Genomic DNA, 26,847 nt, shown 5'->3' with positions numbered 1-26,847 from the left:
GCTAGGGATTTCACTAGGGGCCTGGAGGCCTGCAGGAGTTTGTGAGCATGTGCACTTTTCTGGGATGAGGGTCTAACACTTAGATTCTCAAAGCAGAGGGAGACCCAAAATAGATCAAGTACTGGTGTTGCGATCCCAGGTTTTCCCACATACCCTTGTATGTGGTACCTCCCAAGACCAGTAGCATAAATCAGGAAGGCGATATTTTGTCTTCAGGTAGTTCTGAGTAAGCAGTGGGGAAGTACAGAGAAGACGGTGAGAAAGTCCCTTTCCTCAGTGAGCTCACCATGTGTGCCAGGGGGTTAGCCGCATGAATAGAAGACAGCTGCTGGACTCCCTTCCCTTGGCTCTCCTTTGCCTGCACCTGACACATTCATTTTTTTCAAGGCCTTCCAAAGTCTGTCTTTTCCAGCCCACTAACCCCTAAATAATAATAAGGATGATGATGATGATGATGATGGAGAAACAGTGAGGAACGTTGGTCTTTACTATATGCCAGTTATTGTTCTCAGCCTAGGAGGAGGTGCTATTTAGATAAATGAGCACCTCATTTAATAAATGAGGAACAGAGATGCTGATTTACTTGCCCAAGTTCACACAGGAAGTGGCAGAATCGGGATCTGAGCCCAGGGAGTCTCACATTCCTGTCAGGTTGCGTGTGCTGGTCCACCACATCCGTTGGCCAGGTCTTGCATTTCCCTACTTCTGTGACTGTTCAAACCGGTCCCTTTTCTAGAAGGCTTTTATTCCCTTTCCACTTGTAGAAATTCTCCCATCCTCCAGGAAGCTTTCCTTGTTTACCCCAAGTAAAAGCAAATCTGTTCCTTTTCTTTACTTCTGGATTGTTTGTAGCTCACATAGGACAGTCATGTCTGGCCTTGTGATGGAGGCCATGTGCTGGGGTGGAAAGAAGAGAACCTCTGGAGCCAGGCCGACTTGAGTTCAAATCCCAGCTTTACGGTTGAGGGTCATATTTCCTGTGCGAGGTAATAGCACCTGTCTTGCAGAGTTATTTATGAGGAGATTATTTAAAGTTTCTGCCTGGCCAATAGTGGGAGTTCAGAAGATGACAGCAGTGATTTCTTGTGGGCATATTTCATTTCCTCAGACAGTAAGCTCCTGGAAGATGGGGGGCCTTGTCTTGTCTTGACCTCCAGACTAGGGAGGATTTGATGATAGTTTTAAGTGATGGGGACCTTATTCTAGGGCGCCCTTTGGTTAAATGTCCTCTGACTGACTGGCGCACATATTGTGAGCTTGGCGGGAGGCACCTCTGAGCTCTGAAGGGGGGCCCCCAGAAGGAAAGTGTGTTGGAGCTTGACATCCATAATGGAAGGATTCATAGTGTGTGGGGAAGGGTCTTTTGGGAGCAGTAGTGGGGTGTGCAAATTAGGGTTAGCACAGTGAACCGGGCTGTCAGAGAAAACGGAGTTTTCCTCCGAAGGACTCCTGTAATCTGGCTCCACATACCCCCTTAGCTGCTTCGTGTCTTTATAAAGCAGTGCTTTGCTGCCTCAGAGGTATAGGCCAGTTGTCACCTCCTCTGAATTCTCCCCGATGGTCTAGGCTGGGTCATGTTTGTTTCCTCGGTGTGTCCTCCCGTGCCGCCCCTTGTCTGTGCACTGTAGTGAAATTGTCTTTTGGGTCCATCATCCCCTTTCAGTTGCGACCTCACTGAGGGTAGGATGGCCTATTCATCTCTGTATCCTCAGTGACGGGTACAGGTACAGTGGGACCTCGGTTTTCGAACGTCTCTGTTGATGAACATTTCGGTTTACGAACGCCATAAATTTTATGGATCTATGGTATCATTAGATAGTAAAACTCATGCTAAATTTGCAGTTTTAGGGGTTGATTTTAGAGATCTGGAATGGATTCATCCATTTTGCATTACTTTCTATGGGGAAACCGTGCCTCGTTTTTGAACGTTTCAGAACTTGAACGGTCTTCCAGACGGATTAAGTCCGACAACGGAGGTACCACTGTACCTAGGAGAAGCACTGTAAATATTTAATGCAAATTACTAGTGAGATGGAAAGGAAGGAACATTAGGGTCAGGTAGGAGATACCAGGCTATGATATTTGAATTTAATTCTGTGCCCTGGATGGATCTTGAGCTAGGGAATACTGTTTCAAAAGAGGCTTTTTAAATGGTGGCAGTACACAGGATGGGTCATTGCAGAGAGGAAACCGAAGGTGGGTCAACCAGTTAGTTACAAGCCTATCCTGCACAGTAATGTTCTTGCTTGTTCAAATATGAATTGGGTGACCAGATGTCTTTTTATTTAGAAAGATGAAGTTCCCCCACTGCCATACAGCTTTTAGGTGTAGCACTAAGATTTGCCTGAGAGATGGGAGTAGTGTTTTCATGACATCCTTCCTAAGCTTTTGGAATAGGCTGACAGATGGTAGGGGCCCTGTCACCTGGGTGCTGGCAGTTTCCACCCAGGAATGCCGTGCATCAGTCGTAATGCTCTCCCTGTGAATCCCACAATAATAGCTTGTCATTTTAGTTTTAAAGAACTCTGTTGTGGTAGGGGAACAGCTGGAATACAATAGTTGAGTCATCATAAGCCCCCCAAAGGATCTCTTACTTGAAGAAGAGGAAACCCCTGCCACTGCCGGCATCAGAGGACTTCCCTCTGTGGTCATGGATTTTGTTAGGAATTGAGGAGAGGGTTTTGATGGTTTGAAGATGAGTTTAGGAATGCTGAAAGCCTACCCAGACCAAGGGTCCCCTACCTTGTGAAGTTGCTGGCGGTATATCCGGGCTTCAAAAGAACAGTGGTAAAGTGTGAAGGAGGAGTGACAGTTTGCCTGGCTGGTGTGTGTGGAACTCCTATGCTCTTTGGGTGGCTGGGCTGGGGTAAATGGCCCATCCTCAGGGTCTGTAGGGCCCAAATCTTACCATCTGGTTAATCTGGTAGGCAGTCCTAGTGCAGGTGTGGGAAGGAAAATGCCGACAGAGTTGCTCTTTTAATGTACAGTTGTCCCTGCCTGTTCAGCCTGGGACCTCCAGTCTGAGAATCTGACCCAGTCAGAGGTAGATGCCCCCAGTGAGGAGGAGTATGGAGGACGGAAAGGTGGGGCCCTCGAGAGCATCCATTCTCCCTAGAAGTAGACGCCCATCTACCTATCCCTACCTTTGGGGAGCCAGAACATCACGCCATGTTTGGTCGGAATGAACCATGAGGATGAAGACGTGGATTTGTGGTTGAACTAGCTATTTCCATCTGTGTCCCTTGCTAAACTGGAGCGTGCAATGAAGTCGGTGAGAATGTGCCTTGGGCAGAGTGAGAGAGGGAAAGCATGAAACCTGGCTTTCCACTTCTTTGTTATAAAATGGAGATACGAACACTGGGCCTGTTAATTGTGAGGCCTACAGAGACAGCGGATATGAAAGAACCATCCTCAGGGCCTGTCTGACCCATTCGCGGTGCCTCACACTACCCTGCAGAGAGAGGTCGGTGGCTTTCAAGCACTCGGTACGATGCACTGATTGGGGCCCAGTGGCTGGCCTGTGGGGTGGAGAAGGCGCCCTGGCAGCACCTGCAGCCAGCCTCCTGAGCGCGTAGGTGGGAACCGCAGACACACAGTGGATGCCAGTCTCCCGCGATCTTTTCCTACACGGTGTGGTGTTTGAGAACTTCTCCTTTTAGGAGTAGTTTTGGAAATGGTATGTGTGGGCGTAGTTTAATTATAGTCTCATTTTTCAAGTACAGCTATAGAAGAGTTTTTTTTATTTTCTTTAGCCACACATTAGTTTCTTCAAAGAGCCAGCTCATCCCAGTTTGCAATTTCCAGAGTTTTGAAGTATTTTAAAAATAAAGTTGTTAGTCTCTGAAATCTGGGCTGATTTCAAACAGCCAACGATGAGCTGACATGCAGGAAAGAGAAGAGCATCTTTTGCCGGCTATGTTTTGTTTTCTTTTGTTTTCCTTTGTCGTTTCTTTCAGTCGTTCCCCCTGTTGCAGACACTGACTTTTTCAGCTGCACTCTCTCTCCCTAGTAATCCTTCTTCTGAGAGTCTGTCCTAAGGAAATAATTTAAATGCAGGTAAAGCTGTATGCCCAAAGATTTTTAGTTCATTTATTTTTATAAACGTGAGAAATTGGAGATGACCTAAATGTCCACATGGAACTGGCCGACCTGGTCCTTGCATGCCTGCAATGGGCTATTAATGGAGTCATTCAAAATGATGATTCTAAAGCAAATGTAGTAAGAGAAAGGCTGGTCATAAAGCACAAAGTGAAAAATGAAGTCACAGTATCGTATCAGCCCTGGAAAAAGAGTAGAAGGAAATCCAGTAACTTGTCTGTGTTATCCAGGGGGATACTGTTCTTTTTCTTGATTCTGTGACCCATTTCCTATCATGAGCACGTGTGCTGTTAGTATCAGAGTTTTAAAGAAGGACAAAGAACCTGCACCGAGCAGTGCCTCTGTGATTGCTTTTTAGAATCAGTGCTGTTGCCTTCCTACGAGCACTAGTGCCAGAGCAGTGAGAAGGGGGAGTCTCTCGTCTGAATCCTGTTCTTGGTAGTCCTGCTTGAAATGTCCAGGATGGTTATAAAGAGTGTTTACACTGGTGGAAGCGTGTCTGCAAATGAATGAGCAAGAAATGATTAGGGAACACTTAAAAAAAATGTTTTCCTTCTTCTTAAAGTTATTTCTGCTTCCAGGAAAAGCAGTTGGAGTGGAAGTGAGCACCCAGAATGAGATGCTAGAGAGGTGAGTGTGTAGCATTTGGTAAGAAGACTTTGTGTTTGTTTTGTCTGCCAGCTTTTTGAGTGTTCCAGCTCTCCACTATTCTTAGTTTCCTGCTTCTTGTAAATAAAGCATACATACCTACGAAACTGAGAATGGCCATACAAAATCAAGGGTTCATGCCGTGTCTCCTGCAGCTTTTATTCAGTTGCTTTAGATCATTCATAGCATTTCTCTGTCAGGTGATTTGACCCAGATGACACATTCCCTCTGTTGGCACCTGGGTACCTACAAAATAAATTGCCGACTCCATTGCCTGACATTTGAGGCCCTTTTCAGTCTGACCCATCTTTCCTTGCCATCATGTATCCCCATGCTTCCATCTTATTCAACTGCTGTTCTCCCGTCCATGCCTTTGTACAGCTGTACACTCTCCCTTCTTCCCCTTGTAGTTTGAATATCCTTCCTCAGTGTTAGTACACATGGAAATGAACCTGGCTCTCCCTGACAATCCATCCCTCTCCGGCATTCCAGGATCAGTTATTTGTCCTGTAGCGCATGACACGTAATTATATCACAGCACTTACCACGTGGTACTGTAACCTTTCTGCATTTTTCTTTCCACTCCCAGAATTCCTTGAAAGAGGAAAGGAGCTAGCATTAACTGGGTGCTGGTATGTGTCAGCTACTGCCCCAGGCATTCACAATCATTTTTTATGACCCTGCAAGGTGAGCTTGATAGTGTTCACTTTAGGATGAGGAGCCTAAGGGTCAGAGTTGTATACTTGCCATTAAGAGCAAAGCTGGGATTTGAACTTGAATCTGTTGGACTCCAATGCCAGGACTGTTACTGTTATTCCACGTTACCTTTTAAGGGCAGAGACTATGTTTTTAATACTTTTAATACCTGTTCCAGCCCCAAGTATCTGGTACGAAGTTGGAATTCAGAACATGTTCATGGGATAAATGGGTTGTATCCTTTCTTAGCCTACCTCGATGGCCAACTGGAAATGTCAAGGTCCTGCCTTCCCGTTTCCTTGTTAAAGGTTCTTCACGAACACTGTTAGCGCTATAGGTACTTCCCTCCTCTTTGGAATGGCAGCCCTTTGGGCTCCTGGGTATAAAATAAAGAAATAGACCAGTCTGGGGTGCAGAATTTTAGTGGTTACTGCATCATGAAGGCCACCAGCGTCAGACAGAGCAAGCAGGGCGTGATCACAGCTCACTTGGAGGATGTTTTAATCAGGGCTTTGCAAGTTTGGAAGAAATACTCCTCTCCCATTGCAGTATTCTCTAAGGCCCCTCCCTGTTCAATCCTGCACTCCATCCTTATAATACCAGATCACAGCGTGTTGGCTGGCTGTGGGGAGGGCCAGGGAGGCCTCCCAGACTGGAGGCAGTCTTAGCTGAGGTCTGAAGGGTGAGTGTCGAGGGGCGGAGGTTGGTTGGGAGCGTATCCATGCTCCAGAGGAGGGAAGCATGGCGCCTTTGAGCCATGTGGCTGGAGCATGGAATGTGAAGGTCAAGGCTGGAGGGGCAGGCAGGGCTGTGTTGGGCTGGTCCTCCAATTCTGTTCTATAGGAAGAGGGGAGTGTTTGAAGCAGGGCAAGCTGGGACTAGGCGCGATCAGATTTGCCATTTTGAAAGACGACCGTGGTTCTTGGAGAATGGGCTGGAGGGAGGCAGGGAGCCTCTTTCAGCCCTCCTCATCCGCGTGTCACCCTTTGCATTTCTGACAGGTTTGTTTCTTTCTGTTCTACCTTTTCAGCTGTAGGCTTAGCACACACACACACAGGTCACTCCTAAGCTAATTAAACGGGCGCCCTTGGCCCCTTCCGCACTGTTGCAAGGCAGAAGCCAGCCCACACATCCATCTCGCTGTCTGAGGCAAGATGCATCTGGTGTTTACTGTTAACGAATGCATTGCCGCTTAGGAGTCCTTTGCTCTTGTCGGAGCTTATGAATAATGAGACAGGAAGTAATAGGAAAACGTGGGAGAAAAAAGCTTAAATTAAGTGGCTTATCTGTAATAGAGATTCACGTGGGCTTTTCACAGAGTTCAGGGTGTTTTTCCTCATGACTTATAGGTGGGAAATAGCTAAAGAAATACAGGTTAATAACCAGATGATCACCGGAATGGTGACATTGGGGCCTGCTTGGGGACCACGAAGATTTGGATATTTTTAAACCTGTAAGGCTACTTCATGAGTTTGGGTTGGCCTCTCACCTTTCCTGGGGCCTTGAAGGCAGAAAGACCTGGGTTCAGATGTGATCTCTGTGGGCAAGTCTGTGAGGAGTCTCAGTCTCCCCGAGTCTAAGAGGATGGTGCTCCCTACTTCAGAGGGCTTCTGTGAGGACCAAGTAAGACAATATATCAAATATGCCTGGTGTCTTGCCTGCATTTGGTGAACACTTGCTGTTGACCCATGTCCCCTCTTGGGGTCTCTTCCCCCTAAGGCAGACGGTGGCTCCCCCCTTCACTGGCTCCTAACTCAAGCCCACTGAGCACTTTTTGGTTTTAGAACATCCTTGCTAACCAATGCTCTAGGAAAAGAAAAATCCTCCCAAACAGACTTGCAAGTAATGGGGAAATTACAAAGAGCCCAGTAATCTTAAAGTGTTCTTAAGTCATGGTTCTGCTTTGCGATCTTAGTGTGAAAAGTGATTTCTCTTTCAATGGTCAAGGATTGAGGAAGACAGCTTCAGCTACCAACACATTCTGCCTGAGTCTCCCGAGCCTTCAGCCTCGCATGCATTGTCTGACTGTGAGATGTCCGAAAAGTCCTCCTTCTTCTCACGAGACCAGAAGCAAGACAGCGAGACCGAGAAGGCTTCAGTTATGGCGAACAATTTTTCTCAGGGTAAGCTAAGCTTTACAAAGCATTTTAAATAGTGGTAGGCTGGAGAGCGCAGAGGTTATGTGTCAGTTCCAAGTCTGGTTAATTTCCTTTGTTTCTTTCACGCTCTTCCTAAGGCAGGGTTGCTTGGGAGACTCTTCTGCTTTGAATTGTGCAGGTGCCCAGAGAGTACCTACCCCCTCTTTGGGTATGTTGTAATTCTATAAGTCTGCCATGTTTCTCTTTCGTGTAACCCTTAGCGCATTGGGTCAGCCCCTGTTCTGCCTCTGACCTTGGAGCCATGGGCTCAGTTGGCAGGATCAGCCTCCCTAAGCTCCCTTTTATTCACCTCTTCTGGATTTGCAGCCTGATTATCTCCTGTTGGATATTAGGTAGGGCGTAGTGTATAATTCAATGTATTCCACAAGTTCAAGGAATAGTATAGACCAGAATAGAGAGACGAGGGATTGGTATTCTTTTCCTGTAAAAGGCCAGGTTGGTCACTATTTTAGGCTTTGCAGAGCATGTGGTCTTTGTTTCAGTTACTTAATCCTGCTGTAGCAGCCAAAAGCAGCCATAGACAGTCTGTAAACAAATGATGTGGCTGGGTTCCAGTAAAACTGTATTTACTAAAACAGGTGGTGGGTGACTTTGACCCAGGGGCCATAGTTTTCTAACCCTTAGTATAGACTCTGGACCTCAACGGACATCTTCTGGTCTCCTCTCTTCCAATGGGTTGTTTGCAGGGCACCCAGAGTGGACCCAGAGCACAAGTCAGACTGGTACCTCCTTGCTCAAGTTCTTTGTTGATATACCTAGTCGCATAGAACAGTGGTTTTCAAATAATCTTTTTTAGCAACAGAAGACCCTCCCCCCTTTTTTCAGATGAAACTTTACGTGGATGCCCAGTATGTAAAAGAGATATGAGTAGAGCATTTGTCCCCCGTGGTGGCCTCTCAGGCTCCTCTAGGACATTCGGGGCCCAGTGGAGTGTGTTTGCAAACATACCCAGAACATGAAGTATACATGTTTGATATAAGTCAGGTATCAGATGGGGTCTTCCGATAGCCAGTCACCTAGGTTTGCTTTCTTTGGATTTCTAGCAGTGTCCTCGTGATTTCTGAGTTTCTATGTACGATCTGCCCTCTCCTAATTTAGGTCAGATCACAAATTGTTTTCCTGTCCCCAGTGCCACCTCCTGCACTTGTCAGTGTGACATGGAACTCAGTCCCTGTCCAAGCACCCCCGAGACCGCTCCCATAGGCCTTTGTAGGAAAGCAGACTGGGTTGGCGGTGAGAGGAGCTGGGGAGCTGGGCTTATGGCGATGCAGCGAGCCAGCTCCTCTGTATCCTAGCACTTGAGATCCTGCCCTTCGAGCCCTCCTGCTGTGGCACTGGCCACAGCCCACTTTTTCCTCCTGCCTGCACCCCTCTTTTTCTAGTGTCCACCCTGCCCCCCACACCAACCTCAGTTTATTTCCAGTGTAGAACCATTCAGGCGTCTTTTACTTCTGACTCCTCTGAGGACGCCTGACCTTGGGCTTCTCATGCCCTCCTCGTGGATTACTGGGCACGCTCCTGAGTGGGGCAGTGCCCACTGGAGCCATCCTAGTAAACCCACTGTTAGTTAGCTTTCTTGGTTTGTCTGTCTTCAGACTTTTAGTCTCTGTTTGTTTTTCCTTTTGTTATATTTATAATCTGAGTAGAGAGATAATTTTGTGTTTTTCCTTTTTGCACTTTATATCATAAGCGCTCTGACATGTTACATAACATCATTCTTAGTGGCTTTAGAATAGCCCGTTGAAATGGCTGAACTGCAGTTTTTCTTCTGTTCCTCTGTTGCTAAACATTTAAGTCATTTCTAACATTTCACAATTGCAAACAGTGCTGCAGGATGTGTCTTTGATCATGAAGCTTTCCCCTTATTTGGGGGGCATTTTCTTAACCTAGATTCTGTAAATTGGAATGCCTAGGCAACAGATGTATGCAGTGTCTTTGGTGGTTGCTTCTTAACAGCATTTATGGTTTTAAAGAGTACGTATTTGTCAAAAAGGGTATTATTGTAAGAGGCAGATATTTTTTTCCCACTCTGTAGAGGCGAGTGTAGTGTTTCCTTCTCCGTGGTGAGGGCTGCATAATTAATAAGTGGTGTCTAGTTCGACTGGGAATGTTTCCTTAAGCCCAAGTGATGATTCCAGCTCCTGGCCAGATCCTGTAGAAGATGACCTGTATCAATGGCTGCTGAGCGTTTTTACCCCTGAAGCTGGCAGCGTGTGACATGGATGGATAAGCCAGTGAGGAAGGCTGCAGTCAGAACAGACTCACTCGCTCCGACCTGGGTAGCCACTGGCAGCTTTGCAGGGCCGCACAACGGGAACGGCAGGTGGGGTGGGGTAGCGTGGGGTGGGGTGCGGTGCCATGCCAGGAGTTTATTGCAGATGGGGGGCTTCAATGCTGGGCTGCAGCGAGGGCCCCAGACGTTCCAGCCACTGACTAGCCACACTCCTGGGGCATTACGAGGAGATAGCTGAGGCTCTGGGAATGAAGTCGTCTCATAAACATTCAAATTCATGGCGAAATTACTATTTAATTAGGAAAAGATCTGTAACATTGTGCTATTTTTAAATGAAAGTCGTTTTGGAGGAATTAAAACTGGGTCATAACATTAGTAGGATGTTTTAAAACAAACATTACTAAGACATACTGAGTATACCCTCATTGATGAATTAAAGACATTAGTTTTGCCTTTGTATACTTTATGTGATTATGCTTTAAACACTGATTCTAGAAACCTACTTGTAGATTGGAAATACGCTTATTTCTTTATTAAAGTGAGGTGTGGCAGAGGCTAAAAAAATAATATATATACATGCTCATTTAGGAAACTTGGAAAATTTAAATTTTTATATATTATTAAATATAATATTAAGATGTAATAGAGAAGTTTTGAAAAACCTAAAATCTACCACCCAAAGGCAACCTCTGTTAATATTTAGGTGTATTTCATTCTTTTGTTTACATATATTCCTGTCTGCAAGTTTTTAATTAGAGTTGTGATTGTGCTAACCCATTTTGTATCTGTATTTTTCCATATTATAGGGTCTTCATAATATAATTTTAATGGCTGTGTAATACTACATCATAATGGATGTAATCCCATTTGTTTAATAATTGGGGTTATTTTCAGTTCTTACTGTTATATGTAGTGCCAAAATGAACATTTTCATACATTCTGGCAAATGGTTGTCAACATCTCTGATGATCTCTTTAAATAAATTCCTAGAAATAGAGTGATTTAGTAAAAGACATTGGAAAGAACCCTTTTAAGGCTAATGATAAAAATAGTCCCCCAAATTATACACATTTATACTCACGGAACGGGATGTATCCTTGAAAGTACTCTTCTCACCTTTCTCACTGGCACTGAGATTATTGTGTTTTTGTTTTGTTTTGTTTTTAAGTATTAAATTAGTAAGTGATAAATAAAAGGAAACATACTCCTTTCAAAGAATTAGTCTTGAAAATATCTCAATTCCTAATGAAGGTAGTTTAATTTACTCTCAGGCAATTCAAGCAGACTTGAAAGTGATCTGTTAGTTTCACCATAAGGAAGATTTTAATATTTGATCTTTAGAAGAAGAGAAGCCTTCATTAGCGTTAGCATTAAAATTGTATGGCATATAATTTTTCCGTGTGATATTGAACATTTTGCTCGTGGAGGGCTGTAGAGAATCGTCACAGAACTGCGTCTGTGGGCTGTGGGCGATCACTCAAACCCTCCGTGTCTAGGAAGGGGTCGCCAGTTGCCGACTATCTTACTACCTCCAGTACCATTGGAATGTCACGAACAGTGCATAATCTAGCAATTATTCACTTTGGTGGGGGCTTCAGACTTTAGATTAAAAATGCCCTCCTTCCTGTAGACCTACTAATGGAACACATACAAGAAATTCGAAGCTTGCGAAAACGTTTAGAAGACTCTATTAAGACAAATGAGAAGCTACGGAGACAGCTGGAACGGCGAGGGTCTGAATTTGATCAAGGTAAGGAGGACCTCCCAAGGGTACTTCATTAGTGATGCGTTTGCCTGGATAAACATTCTATGTTTTGGCAAGGGAGTCGAACTTGCGGCCAGAGAGACAGCAGTTCAGATCCAGGCTTTGCTGCTTATCTCCAGGGTGACCTCACTTTACCTTGCTGACTCTCAGTTATAGTAATTTGTCTATAAAATGGGGATAACTACTTCCGTTTTATCCTGTTGTGACGAGAATTACGTGAGCTAACGTAAGTAGTGTTCCCCACAGTCCCTGGCACAAAGCAGCTACCTTGATAAATGTTAATTTCCTGGTCATTGGAGAAGTCTACTGGCCTCTGACATCTTGGATTGTGGTTGGCTCCTCCTTTGCATTTGGAAGCTGTAGAGCAATAGGTATTGTAAAATAAAACAAACCAGTATTTTGGTTTTTTGTTAATAATGGATGATAAAAATACTATAATAGCATTTTAGTGGTCTGGTAGATCTCACATGCCAATCAAAAGGTCACCAATATTCCTGTACAGCCACAGTTAGCTCTGAATGGAGTATTCTTCCATGAAGAATTTTAAAATACATATTTTTTCCATAGGTAAGACAGTCACAAGATTCAAACATTAATAACTCCATTCTATGCCCGTTGATCCTGTTCTCCCTTCTCTCCTCCCACGTTTGTGTGTTTCCTTCTGTATCCTCAGTGTTTTCTAAATGTAAACACAAGTATATATTCTTATTCCCTCCCTCAGTAACCCCAAAGGTAGAATACTTTATATCACTATTCTGTGCCCTTTTTTTCATTGAATGATATATTTTGGACATCTTTTCTTATTGCTCCAAAGAGCGTGTCCTCATTCCGTGAAGAATGGGGCTTGAGAGCGGCTTTGTGGGCTGGGTAAAACCTGACATTGTTTGGGATTGGACTACCTGGGTGTGGGTCCCCGCTCTTCTGGGTATTAGCTTTGTGACACAGGGCAAGTCACCCACCTGTCCCAATCTTAGTTATTTTACAAGAGTCACTATGAGAATAAGTGAGGCAGTGTTGAATAAGTGAAGCAGGGCCGTGCTCAGTGCTGCACTCAATAAATGCTTGTTTTCTCCACCATTTCAGTATTATTTTCCTGCTTTATTGTGTATACCATTACTAGTTTAACATTGGGAAGCTCTGCAAAGTGCAGGGGTGCTAACGTCAGTCCTATTTTTAGAGATGAGATAACTAAGCTCTGGATCGATGTACTCAGTGGCCGCACTTGAATCTTTGGACCCCCTGGGCCAGTGCTCATTCTGTAGCCCAGCAAAGCCATCAGCCCGGAAGAGCATCTTTCCCAAGTATGGCATGTGCTGCAGTTGGTTCAGAATGGTTCCCTTACGCTCTCTCCACCCTGCCCCCCCATCCTACATCCTCCTTCTCTCACCCCCAGGGAGATTGATTAATCTGAGTTATTAGTCATATCAGACACAGGAAAGAAATACACGCCTGGACCCTTCACATTCACTCTTGGTAATGCCCGAATTAGATTCATTCTGTTTTACATTTTCCATGGCAAATCCAATTACAGAATTATTTGGGGGCTCAAATGGCCACCAGCTACAATGGAGCAGGCAATTGCTCTGGAGAGTAATTCACTTTGATGGGAAGGTTTACAAAAAGGCATTCATAAAGTATTTACGCTGGTGGAAAGGTGTGATGTTCTCACCACGTTGTCACAATCTCCGAAAAGACAAAGACATAAACGGGGCTCTGCCTCCCCGCTGCTGTGAAGTGTTCATCTTGGGAGCAGGTTTGAGAACGACTTGGCTCCTTGTCACGCTGGTGGAGTATTGTTAAAAACTGTCCTCTCATGAATCGCATCTTCCAGCTTGTCCCCAGCTACATGAGCTTCTAGTGATGGCGGTCAGAGGAAAGACTGGCCTCTTAGCACCAGAACTGGACCCCGCCAGCTCAGGCTTAGTCAGGGACTGTTCTTTGGCCTGATTATTCTTTTGAAAAGTGACCACTTCAGCTGTAGTCATAGGAGACTTCTGTAGGATTTTCCCCCCCGTTATTCCAGATTGCTCTTTGGTCCTATTTTGGCTCCAACCTATCACCAGTCATGATATTAGTACAAATGGCAATCACAGTGATAATACCATCGACAATTTTTTTGAGCTAATGGAGACCTAGGGAAGTTGTGTGACTTGCCTTAGGTCATGAGGCTATTAAGAGGCCAGAGCCATGGCTGAAACCCAGGTGTCTCTGAAAAGACACCAGAATTCCTAGGGGGAGTGGAGAAAGATGGGGGGACAGACATAAGTAAACTGAAAAGCTATATGACATTGTGGGAAGTGAATCATTAGCATGACACACAGGGAATGCTGTAAAGTGGAAAGAGTTTGAACTTTGGTTTTGGGGAGACCTGATATCATACCTTCCGTTTAGGGAGTTTGAATATTACAGATGCTTTCAGCTGCAGATGACAGAATAAGGGTAAAAACTGGTATAAACAATAGGGATTTATGTTTTCTTACATAACAAGAAATCCAGAGGCAGGCAGTGCCAAGGCAGGTTAATGGCTCAGTGACAGCAGGGCTTGGGGTTAGTACCTCTGACGACGGCAGTAATTATAAGTGTCACATCCTCTCAGGACAGTGTCCAGAGCACAGGAAGGAAGAGGCTGGGGCTTCTCCCTGTCCTTCCCTTTTCGTCTGGGTGGGGAATCTTTCCCAGAGGCTCCCAGCAGGCTTCCCATCAAGTCTCACTGACCAGAAGTAGCACATGCCCGTGTTCTTGCTGCAGTGGAGGCTGGGAAAACAGGCGCCTGCCATTCGGTTCTGTGGTGTAGTGACTCAATCAGTAAGGACGACGGAGAGGGTGGTATTTGCCTGCCACGTGCAGAAGGCACCTGGCACCCCATAGGTTCTCTCCAGAGGGTAGCTGTGCACGGGAACATTATATACGATGCAGATGTAGGAAGCTGAGGACAGGGAGTGTTGTGACTCCTTTGGGAGATGGAGTGTCCATCTAGAGGAAGGGGTCGGACTTCAAGAGACAGATCCCAGCTTGGGGAGGTACGTACGGTCTGTCTAGCTTTAGACCCTGATCTTCTTAGCAAACCCTTAGAGGCAATGAATTTGAGCTAGGAGTTGAATGACGAATGTGATTTTGACAGGTGAAGAAGGTGGCAGGCATTCTAGGCGAAGGAAATACCTCATTCTGCAAAGTCAGGAGTGTGTGTGACCACATAGTATGTTTGGGGCACAGATATGGCCCGATGTGGCTGCATTTGAGGGCACTTGGGTCTAGGGTGAAGAGGGTGTGGGGTATGCCATGAAATTGGAGCTGAATAACGGAGATCTGAAGCTTGGGCCCTTTGATTGTCTTTCACAGTGGTGGGCCATCAAATGTTTTTGAGCAGAGAATAACGTGAATGGATTGTGTTTAAGATGATGACCCTGTTGGCAGAGTAGCCAGGAGACAAGGTGAGAAGGCCTGAACACTGGGCCAGAAAAGAGTGGACCAGTGTCTGAGGCACTTGGAGGAAGACTCAGCAGTCGTGGTTGTCTGACTGGGCAGTAGAAGAGAGAGGTGTTTAGGATGGCTCCCAGGTTTCTGAGTGGTGTTAGGGGCAGTGGTGATACCATCTACAGAGGCAAGAAACGAGAGAGAGCAGGTGTGGAAGGTGAGGAGGGGAAGGTAAGGAGTTCAGCTTTGGCTCTGTGGACTGGCATAGGTCCAGCAGGCAGCTGGCTATACGGGGTTGGAGCTCTGGAGAGACATCTGTGCAAGTTAAGTCTGTCACCCACTCACCCCACCCCCAGCCCAGGTCTCCTCCTTTATTCACCCTTAGGACAGGTAAAATGTGGGAGAGCCCCCTCTTGTTTTCTCTTTCAAGCTCATTCTCATTTCCCTTTGGGCTCTGGTAATACCATATGTTGTTCACAGGAGTGATTTTCATTGTATGTTGTGTTTCTTCATTATTTAAAACTGTGTTCTAGAAAGTTCCGTACTGACCTGGGGACTCTCCATAAATCACTATTTATGTGTGTTTTTATAGGTCCTTCAAACATTTTTGCTTATGGTACAGAGCTGCATAATTCTCTGACATCAGAAATTCGTTTCCTGAGGAAGCAGAACCAGGCCCTCAATACGATGCTTGCGAGAGGATCCAGAGGTAGGAATTAAAGGAGTCACCTGGAGCCCCACAGCCTTCTGTGGCACGGAGAGAATGCAGGCGCTGGAGTCTGACCAGCCTAGGTTCCCATCCTGTGGCTCTGTGACTTTGGGCAGGTCACTTAACCTCTTGGATGTCAGTGTTCTGTGCTGTAAAATAGAAATACCTCATAGGGCTGTTGTGACAATTAAACACTGTAAAGCCCTCAGCTCGGTGTCTTTAATAGGGGTCCAGTAAATGTCGCTTTCTTTACTTGTTACCCATCTGCTCTCTACAGCCACCTCTCATTTGTCTTCGTTCACAGTGGAAGAGAGAAGGCCTGGAAATATGTTACTGCCAAAATCTCAGTGGAAAATTTCATACATTCAGGAAAGTTTTCCCAGTATTTCTTATAAAGATCCCTGCTCTTAATTCCTTCTCTTTGGGAGAGCTTTCACTTACATTACCTCTCAATACTTAAAATGTTTCTGGAGTGACATGCTGTTAGCCCTGTTTTACAGGTAAGAAGCTGAGGCCTAGGGAATTGGCCAACCTGTGGACCCAGAGCTAGTAGGTGGTGGAGCTGACACTTGGGCCAGCTTATTTCACTTTCCACAAAGGTTATTCATGATGATTTGGGGTTATGAGATGAAAGCAGGACTCCTGCAGATCCTTCATTCACTCAGCAAGTGTTTCTGAGTCCGGTTCTACGTCGGGGCCTATGTAGATTCTGATACAGAAGTGAGCCCCCTTCCCTCAGGGGACTCATGGTCTGATGGAAGAGACAGCCAGGCACCCACGGCAGGCAGTGTGAGGATTGGCCATGATAAAGGCAGGCTCAGCAAGCTCAGGACCCTGGAGATGCCATCCTGACCCAGGGAACGCTGGTCTTCAACAGCAGAGTCTAGAAGGGTAAGGAGGGATTACCCAAGGTACCTAAGGTTTAGGAGAGCCACGGCCTTTTAACTAGAAGAAAGAGAGCAGACAGAGACCTAGGGGTTAGAGATGGAGTGAGGCTAGACCGTCGGGAATTGTATGACACTGCCTGTGCCTGGAGTCTGAGGGGGAGGAGAAAACGTGCTCAGGAATTACTGTGTCGTGTTTAAGAGTGGAATCAGAAAACCTGGGCCTGAGTCTTAGCTCTGCCACTTATTGGCTGTGTGATCTTGGGGAATGTCTTAACCTCTTTGCTCCTTATTTTCCCATCTGGAAAATGGGGAGATAATGGTACCTACCTTGGAGGTTTGCTCTGAGGAGTAAATAAGGTGATCTTAGTGCAATGCCTGCAGTTAACTCTGCAGACACACTGGCCATTACCAGTGCTGCTCCCGTGTTTCCCCGAAAATAAAACCTGGCTGGACCATCAGCTCTAATGCGTCTTTTGGAGCAGAAATTAATGTAAGAACCGGTCTTATATAATTGTGTAAGACCGGGTCTTATATAAGGCCCGGTATTATATTATGTTATATTATATTATACATTATATCTGGTCTTATATTAAAATAAGACCGGGTCTTATATTATTAGTTTTTGCTCCAAAAGACACATTAGAGCTCATAGTCCGGCTAAGTCTTATTTTTGGGGAAACATGATAGCAGCTCCCCCTGTGGAGCTTGCAGTGTCAAAGTGCTTGTAAAGCCCTGGGCTAAGCCCTTTGCATGTGGTGACCCAGTTATCCTCACAGTGATACATCTGAGGAAACTGAGGCACAGGGAGGTGAAGAAACACGCTGTAGGTAATGGAGTCCGTCAGCAGAAGAGCACTTGAGCACAGCACTCTGCCTCGTGGCCAGCCGTGCTTTCCAGTGCCATCTCTGTGCCCCGGGGATACTTTGTTCCTCAGAGGAGGTGCCGCCCTCAGCCTGAGGAGTGAATGTGCCCCAGGCTGCCATTTGCACAGCCCTGCTGGCCTTGTGGGAGGCTAGTTTGCAACACCCATCGCCAGAGTTTGGGGCCTGTTTCTTGCTTTTGTCTATAATTTCTACCCAGGGTGTGCTCTGTGAAGGCAAAGTAACTAGGTTTGCACAGCCCATTATTTAATAGAAAATTAAACAGGCCCATTTCATCCCAGTGACGTTTAATCTGTAGTCTTGATGTTGACAGATTTATCTGCCCAAAATGCATAAGATAATTGGAATGCCAGAATCATAAATGCCAGATTAAATCTCATTCTCTTTTGTATTCTTGGAGTGCTCGAGCTGAAGTGCTGTATTTGCGTAATAGGGTTGGAAAAAACAAATGGTGCCTCTTCTCAGTGGCGCTTTTTGTGTTTGCAGATAAACAGAAGGAGAATGAAAAATTGCGGGAGTCCCTCTCCAGGAAGACTGCGAACTTTGAGCACCTGCACCAAGAGTTGGCCTGTGTGAAGGGAGAGAACGAAAGGCTGCAGAAGGAGGCGAGCGAGAAGGACAGGCAGAACCAGCAGCTGCTCCAGGAGCTCGGGGACAGCCGCAGCGAGCTGAGCAGGTAGTGGTCGGGCACAGCCGTGCCCGTGCCGGGCATCCTGGAATGGGGCGTGCCAGCCGCTGCCCTAGGGCAGAGATGCGCAGCGAGGCAGTAGGCACGCCCACACCTGCTACGTCAGGTGGGAATCACAGGGAGACAGGTCATCTGAGTGAGGAGGGTAGCGCCTGTGGGGAGGGCTGCTTGTGTTTTGAGTGGGGATCAGGGATCGCCTCTCTGCAAAGATGCCATTTGAGACATGACCCGGAGGCAGTGGGGCTGTGAGCTCTGCACATATCTGGTGAAAGATCATGTTTGGAGGAAAGGGTAAGGGCTCTGAGGTGCAGTGTCTTTGGCCTTGGCAGAGCAGGGTGGCCAGCGCAGCTAGAGGAGAGAGGGCGCGTGGTAGGTGTGAGGGCAGAGAGTGGGCTGGGTGCCGAATCACTTAGGACTTTGTCCTGTGGTAAGGACTGTGGTCTTTACTCTGAGCGACATAGGAAGCCGTTGGGCAGGATTGTGAGTAGAGGAGGAGTGTGAGTCTGACTTAGATTTTCAAAGGATCGTCCCAGCTGCTCTTTGCTGTCTTCCCTTAGATTCTGTCTCATCCCACGTGTTTTCAGTTGTGCCTGTCAGCACCCGTGAACGCCCTGCTCGTTTTGAGTGACCGACTCAAATCCCTCTCAGTTCCCCAGGGTGGCGTGGTGACTGAGCAAGGTCATTGTGTTTGTCCTCACCCAGCCCTGGCTCCTCCCCGGGCTGTGCTCCCTCGGTGAGGCTTCACCTTGAGCTTCCCTTCCTCATGCCTATGAAATGAGGATCAGACAGCACATAGCATTTCGGGAGTCTGGGAAGATTACGTGAGAAACGTATGTAAAGGGCTGGGCCCAGAGGGGCACTCGGGAAGTAGTGGCTGTGACTGGAATTCTTCACTGCAATTGTGACTGTTGTCCACACTTCCAGACGCGGGTGGAATTGGCCTGCCCTGTAGGGTTTGAGTAAGTCCCTCTAAGTTAGAATTAACCTCTGCCCCTGTGGCCTTTACAGGGTACAGGAGGAGGTGAAGCGGAGGGAGCAGCTGCTCTCCCAGAACAACAGGCTGCTCCACTGCCTCCGAGTGGAGCTGAAGGTGTATTGGAAGCTGGATGAGGAGCACGGGATTCCGAGAGGTACTGGGCGCTCTGCTCCACAGCCCTTCCCAGTCTGGGCTCTGTCCCCAGGCTGTCAGCCCACCCAGGCAGCAGGTTCAGCACTCTTTCCTGAAATGCCATCATCAAACCCATGCTTGCCTCCCGGGTGGACTAGGTGTATTTTGAAGCAAGCTCTCTGGCCCACTCTTCTAAAGACGCCGCAGGAAACATGGAAGGACTTGGGCTCAGGAGTCAGGCCAGCTGAGGTCTGGATTTTCACCGCCTTACTTCTTGGCGATGTGGCCTGAGGCAGGTCACCTCATGGCTTTGGGCCTGTTTCTTCCTCTATAAAACATGCCTACTGATATCTATTCTGTGGAGTTGTTGTGGGAAGTAAATGAGCTCATTCATTAGAAGTATCCTAGTACGTTACCTGGCACACAGCAGGCACTTAAAAATTAACTTTTATTGTAATTTTCTTGCTAGTGTGTGTTTCTTTTCACCCATTCATCCAGCATATTATTATGGAGCACCTTCTCCACATTGGACATTGCTCTGGAAAGGGTTGTTGGCCCTGGGCCTCTCTGTATCCCTAGAGAGATACCGGATCAGAGTAACTCGGCTGTAAACTCAAAGGGTTTAGAAGCAATTCTGAGGTGTGGTGGGGTTTTTTGTTTTGTTTTATTTTGAAACTAATTTTCCAGATGGTTTCTTCCTACTGAAAGTTTATCTAGAAAAGGGTGACCTCACAGCTTGCATTTTTCTCCTCAACTTGCTTTTTCTTATTCTGCTGTTGTGCCTTTTTAATATACTGTGGCTCTTAAAATCAGCCCCTTTTCATTCTCTAATTCCAGCCCAAATAGGTTTTCTTACTACTAGATTTAATTTCGGGGTTTGGTGTGCAATTTGCTAGGCTTTTATGGCCAGAAGCAAAAATTAATTTCCAGCTCTTATTTAGCCTGTGGAATAGCAGCAATTAAGTCTGCCAATATTTTTGTTTTTAAAGTCAAGTTGTTATTTTAAATTGTACCTAATTCTTAGGAAGGGGAGGGTGATGGGGGTGGCGGGTTTAAAACCCCGTCGAGCTCCTTGCATGGCGGACCTTTGGTGGTGGAAGATGTCAAGGCTTCCCTTCACCTGTGTTTGCAGAGTCCAGAGCAGAGGAGTCGGGAGAAGGCTGGCCGGGGCAGGACGCTGTCGGTGACCTGCACGGCCTCCTGACAGAGGTCCAGGCTCTGCGGGCGCAACTGGGAAGGAACATGGATACCAACAGCACGCTGCAGAGCAGGCTTGAGGAGCCGCCGGCGAACGGGGAGGAGAAGGCTCGGGACACAGCCCTCAGTCTGGCTCTCCAAACCCTGCCCACCCCCGAGCGGCCCCTTCAGCTCGACGACCACGGTACTGCTCCCATCTCCCCTCACTGTTAGATTAGAGAGCACAGCCCTGTGCATCTGTGCAGGACGTGTGAGCTTCTGAATGGTGCCCTTTCACTGGCAACACACATGCTCTACCCCAGGAGCCAGGGTAACTGAGCACTAATTAGCAGTCACCTTTGGCAAAGTGGTGTAAGCTCTGCGTGGGTCCTCCTGATTGTCAAGGAGGTGGAGCTTGGGCTGCCAGCTGCCCTCACTGCCTCTGGTCTTGCTCCCTCCCATCCACTTAGTCCTGCCCGCCTCACTCCACTGCTGAAAATCCTTTTCAGTCTCTCTTATTGCCTTTGAAAGAGAATTAAACCTCTTATTCTGGCTGTCAATGTTTTTCAGGCTCTGAAAAGCATCCTGGTAGCTATGCAAACTGGTTCTGTTTTGCATCTGCTTATGGGTTTGTTGTCTGGCCCTGCATGGGCTGTTGAGGGTGGCAGAAGGAGGACAACACTGGGTTCGGTCACTCCTCTGCCAGCTGCCCAGGAGGGCCGGAATGATGGCCAGGCCCAAGCAGTCGGCCAGGCCATCCTCTGCTCTGGATGAAGGACCTAAGACCCAGAGAGGGCACTGGACTTGCGCAAAGCGACGCAAGCAGAGGCAGGGCTGCACCTAGAACTCGTCTCTCACTCCGAGTCCAGTGCGGGCCCTGAGCACCGCCTGCCCTACCAGAGCCTTGGGTGTCTGGGGAGCACGGTTCTAATGCCTGCATCCAGAGGGACAAGGAATGTCAACTGCTTTATAAAGAAGTGTTGTGTGAAAGGTTGGATTTCCCTTTACTTGGATTGTGCGTTATGTCTGTTGCCTTTAATTAAAAACTTAAAATCTCTTGAAGAGTACCCAGTCACTCTGCTTTAGAGCTTGTGGTGATTGGCTCATTGGTTTCTCCTTGATAAGGGTTTTAAAATTTTAACCAAAAAGACGATGCGACAATATGAAAAAAAAAGTGGAAAAAAAATCCTTCATGAATCTACAAATGATAATTTTTTTTACTTTGCATATTTCCCTTCCTTTTATAACCAAATGTAGGCATAAGTGTATAGTTTTCAAATTGGTTTTTGTGCCATTCTGTGTTCTTTTTTTGTTTTTGCCCAATATTACAGCGTAAATATTTCCTAATTATTGTTTGCAGATTGTCAGTCACCAAACCATTACCCTGGTGATTGTTGAAGTGGCCTCTGATTTGGAGCTTTAGTAAATGTGGATGTGAATGTGCCTTTTGCTGTTCAGTAATATTCTTAGAATAAAATTCCATTAGGGAAATCTCAAAGGGTCGGGAGGGTGCCATGTTGCCACCTTCTGCACGGGATGTCGTTTCAGATATAGGTCCGCTCCCAGCCCTTCTTCGGGCTTTGAGGAGACGGGACCGAGGGGATGGTGGGGGTGGGCAAGGGGAGACCGGAGCAGGGAGAACGGTTCAGTGCTTTGGATTCCCAAGAAGAGTTGGGGCAGCTCCAGTGAGGAGGCCACTCGCCAGCCTGTGTCTGCTTTTCAAATTTGTCCAGGGTCAGCCCTGGCTGGGCGTCCTAAGAGGCGTCCAGGAGAATGTGTTCAAAGCTCACAGTGCCGCCCCCATGGAAACGTCCTCCAGTGTCCTCAATGTCCTTGGGTGAAGATTAGAATTCTATCATAGGCGGCAGCGTTTCTTCCTTTGCAGAAGGCTTTTCAGTACTGTCTAAGTGCACCTGTTTGAAAGTTCTGCTCTAAAGGCTGCTGGTGTGGGCAGAAGACGATCCCTGGCAGGGGATAGTGTGCCTGGGTGGCAGGAGCTGGGCGGGGCGTCCGAAGGCCGTGTCACCGTCCTCGCCCTGCCACCCGCACTCTGGGTAATACTAGGCAGACCCTTTCTGTCTCTGCCCCTTGGTCTCCTCTTCCAGGAAATCTGAATTATGGTGCCATCCCGCCCACTGAGCTGCTGAGAGTTCCGATGTGAAAGTGCTTTCTAAATTAGAGAATGTCACAGATCATCCAGTTGGTTTCACCTCCTTACCTTGCTTCAAATGCGTCACCTCCCAAGTACTACGTCAGGTCATTCTTCCCCCTTGCTTGGGTTGCTACAGCAGCGTCCAGGCTCCCTCCTTCAGTCCGGAACACAGACCTCAGCTGGACGTTGCCCCGCATCACACCCTTGAGCAGGTCCCTAGCTCACCGCGTCCTTCCCTTGCACCCTGTGCTCAGCCATTGGAGCTGCTTCGCTCTAGGCGTGTCGTGACGGCTCCTCCGTGCCTTTGCTCCTGCTCGTTTCCCTGCCTGCATTTCCTTCTCTCCTCGGGGTCCGCACCCCTCACCTGAGCTCCCACAGCCTCCATGCTTCCCACCCTTGGCCCTGACCACCCTGAAGGGAAGCTGCCTGTTTACTTGTCTGGCAAGAGGGTCCTTCCAGGGAGGGGACCGGGCCTGCTCACTCTTGTCCCCAGTGTCCTGCACAGGGCCTGGCAGGATTCATGCCTGCTGATGATGGGAAAGGGTGCTGTGTGGGTCGGGTACTTCCCTGTATTCCCCGTCAGCGCGTTCTCAAATGCTGATGACAGTGAAACAACCTTTTCACAGTTTATTTCCTTCTCTTATTTTGCATTTTGTAGATGGTGGCAGATGTCCTGTGGCAATTGATAATTCGTGTGATCTGTTTGATTCCACCCTGGCAGTGACACCGAGATCAGGTAAAAAGCTGAAGTCTGGGTAACGATGGCAGGGTTGGGTTTGGCAGTAGGACATTTTAAATTGAAAAAAAAGGGGTCCCTGGTCCCAAGCGGGTGTTTGGCAGGATTTGGGGTTTCATGGTCTCAGCATCTCTAGCTGGTGATCTCATTCTCCAAGCCAGTTTAATCTCCTAACTGTTCTCAACCTCAACGACATCACTGGGTCTCTGTTGATGAAAGTGTGACACCTTCACAGGGCTTTCAGCATGCAGCCCCAGTGGGCCCGTCCAGCCTTACCCTTCTGCTCTCATATTCTTGTACAGAAGGGTCACCATCCTGCGTAAAGGCTCCCACTTTCCTCTCACTGGGACTTTGCACTGTGGCTCTCTCCTTTTCCAGACGGCCCTTGTCCCATTCTCTGCCCGTGAAAATCCTGCTACTTCCTCAGGACTCATCATGAATGCAAGCTGCTCTGTGAAATGCCTTTCCAGATGTCCCCAGTGAGAATTATGTATCCAGACTTCTGTTGATCCCAAAGTAAAACGCAACAGGATTTTACCTTTGCCTAGCGTAATTCTTGCTATCTGTCCAACCCAGCTCAACTGTTGGTTCTTCTAGGAAGCCTTCCTTGATCTCCCTTCCTGCACAGAGAATTGCTTATGTTTAACTGAGCCCCGGCTCTGTGTCTTTGTGCTATTACACCTCCCCCATGGTATCTGTTCTGATTAGACCGCGAGCGCTGGCTTGACTCATCTGTGGGAATCGGGGGTCTTCTGCAGAGTGGGCGCCCCATCTCATTAAGTGGGGGTTGAATTGAATTGAACTTGCCCACAAGAGGAATAAGCCCCGTATGGGGGTGACATACAGACTGAGGTCCTGGAGCCTGGCCCCTTCTCTCTGGGCTGTGTCAGGTGGCATTTGGGCCTGAGGGCTGCTTTTAGCTCTCCTGGCTGGTGTCACAGCACTGAATGCAGCTTGTCCAACGCAGGATGCTGCCCCCAATAGATGTGACATCTTCCCTCTCATTCTGTAGCTTCAGCAAGTCCTCCGTCCTCTGCAAGTGACATGGACTCCCTCGCTTGTGTCAGTGTGAGCTCGGCCACCAGCAGCCCATGCACGTCCCACCTGGTCCCTGGCCACCACCTGTGGGCCAGCAAGCGTGGCTGTCATGTCGTGGGCCTGATTGAGGACTACGAAGCCCTCTGTAAGCAGATTGCTGACTGCCAGGAGCTCCTTGCTGAGATGGGCACTCAGGTCCGAGAGGCTCCCGGCTCCACAAGCCCAGAGCTAGGAACAAAGGTAACCTGCCTGACAGAGCTGGAGGGAGACAGACCCTCACTGAGGACAGGAGGGGACGTGTTGGCTGAGGGTGCTAGGCGGCAGGGCGCACACGTGTCCTCAGGAAGGCCTGAAACGAGGAGCTTGGAAATAGCCTACGAGAGCTCAGAGGTCAGGTCCAGTGTGGGGGACTTTTGTTTCCTGTGGGAAGAACACTTGCTGGGGTTGGTGCTCTGCCTTTCTGCCCTCGCTTCACTGGCATCCACCCATGACCGCCTCTGTCCATCCAGTCCCCATCCATCCTTTTATCCTTCAGCCTCTCGCTGTGTCCGTCCATCGTTCATCTACCCAGTCACCTAGCCGTCACCCATCCACGCTCTGTGATGTCATCCCCGCTTGCCAGATGTTGACGTGCAGTAACCTGGAGTAGTGAAGAAGTGAACTCAGTTCTCTGGCCCCCAAGGCGTCCTCTTTCTCTGTCATGACACTGCTTCCTGAAGCACATTGTTTGTCACCTCGCTCACCTGTACAGAAAACTCCACTTTCCCCTGGTACTGTTTAGATGCCAAGGGTTTCTAATTGGTTGGTCTGCTACCGCCTTGCTCCCCACCGACACCTCCAGTTTCCCCGTGTGCCCTGCCCCTGTCAGCCTGGGCTCGTGCTGTCGTCCTGCTTGCCAGCCACTTCCTGTGCCCACTGGCTGGGAAGACCCCTCAGGCCCTTTGCCCTCTCCCTCCTTCCTGCCTCATCCTACTCGAACCCTGCTCATTTTAAAGTTACCTGTTGTTGAGGACCCATGTGCCATGCTTGTGACAAAGTCACTCATTCACTCATTCACTTCCTCCAAGGCTTGGGCTCAAATTTCCTTCGGCCCCCTGGACAGACTGGATCCAGCATCCAAGCTTCCATAGTCCCTCTTCTCATGTCCTTACTGAGGATACTTGAGTCCCCAACTTCCTGATAGCTGATTGGCCTTTTTGTTTTATTTTCTTCTATTGTTATATTGGGAAAGTCCGTTTTGCATTGTATAGTCTACTAGATAATAAGGTCCGGGATAGCGGGGAGCGTGTCTGTTTTGCTCAGTATTGTGTACCCGGTACCTAGCACAAGGCCTGGCATGGAATAGGGGCATGGTAACTACTTGTTAAATGAATTAATAGGTATTACTAAGATTGCCGGTCTTTTCTAATTATAATCTTTATTGTACAAAAGCTAGAAACTATAGAAAAGCATAAAAACAAAACATCTGTAAAAATACCATATAGTGCTCAACACTTAACATTTTGATACAGACCTTTAGCTCATTCATAAAGTTTAATAAAACTGACTCAGACATATGTGAATTTCATATTTTGACTTTCAGTTCACATTATATTAACATTTTTCCTATCTCATTCTCTCTGTACCTAGAACTTTTAATGGCTGAAAAGAAGCTGACATGTATCCACATGTTTATTTGTTCTTTCACCTGGTTGGTGGACATTTAAAGCTCTCATGATCCTTACAGATGGATCTCTGGTTGTGTCTCTGATCAGTTCATAGGGATAAATTCCCAGACGTAGATGTAGCACGCGAAGGTTGTGAGCCGTTCAGGCCACTTGTGATAACTTGCTACATTGCTTTCCCCAAATATTGTTGTATCACTACCCCTTTGTCGTCACTGAGTACTTTTATTTCTAAGTGGTTTTTTGCCAATTTGATAGCTAACAAGTGTGTGTAGTTTTATTTTGTATTTATTTTATTATGTAGGCAATGCTCTTTTCATTTTTTTTTGGAATGTATTTTGTGTTTTCCCCTCTGGCTTGTTGTTTGCTTTCTCATGCCTTTGACATCCCCCGATTTGAGTTTGCTTCTGCCCGCAGAGAGGGTGAGGGGCTTGACAGGGCCGCACTGTCATACTGGCAGTAAGCAGAGCGTTTAGCAGGGACGGCTGAGACAGAACTGTCGCGTTGTGTCACTCACCGTTGGCGTCGTTTGCTTTCTGGGGAGGCTCCGTGGGCCGCAGAGCAGTGAGCGGTCTGACCACAGACCGGCTTCTGGGTGTAGTAAATATAGTTAATGCAGGTGGTCCTTAATCATGGTTATTGATTGGGCTAAAATCACTGCCGAAATTCTCTCGCGATCTATAACTCACCAGGCTTTACGAACAATAAATTGGTGTCGTCTGGTACCAGCCCTTGCTCAGCATGTGGAGCACAAGGCCTTGTCTGGAGATTTATGCTGTCCATTAAAGCCAGCTT

The 26,847-nt window shown here is 47.4% G+C and overlaps 1 protein-coding gene across 2 annotated transcripts in view; it reads left to right on the top strand.

The window, feature by feature from the left end:
• Positions 1-26,847, top strand: part of CDK5RAP2 (CDK5 regulatory subunit associated protein 2) — a 170,626-nt gene that overhangs the window by 131,557 nt on the left and 12,222 nt on the right. For both annotated transcript variants that reach the window (XM_081065527.1, XM_081065526.1), the window contains exons 25-33: positions 4,680-4,728; positions 7,390-7,565; positions 11,465-11,584; positions 15,606-15,722; positions 17,977-18,166; positions 19,187-19,308; positions 20,419-20,667; positions 23,273-23,350; positions 24,363-24,628. In XM_081065527.1, coding sequence (XP_080921653.1) covers positions 4,680-4,728; positions 7,390-7,565; positions 11,465-11,584; positions 15,606-15,722; positions 17,977-18,166; positions 19,187-19,308; positions 20,419-20,667; positions 23,273-23,350; positions 24,363-24,628 — 1,367 coding nt within the window. The remainder of the gene's footprint in view (positions 1-4,679; positions 4,729-7,389; positions 7,566-11,464; positions 11,585-15,605; positions 15,723-17,976; positions 18,167-19,186; positions 19,309-20,418; positions 20,668-23,272; positions 23,351-24,362; positions 24,629-26,847) is intronic.

The sequence above is a fragment of the Rhinolophus hipposideros genome (genome assembly GCF_964194185.1).
Source record: "Rhinolophus hipposideros genome assembly, chromosome: 11".
NCBI lineage: Eukaryota > Metazoa > Chordata > Mammalia > Chiroptera > Rhinolophidae > Rhinolophus > Rhinolophus hipposideros.
This window is presented reverse-complemented; position numbering and strand designations above follow the sequence as displayed.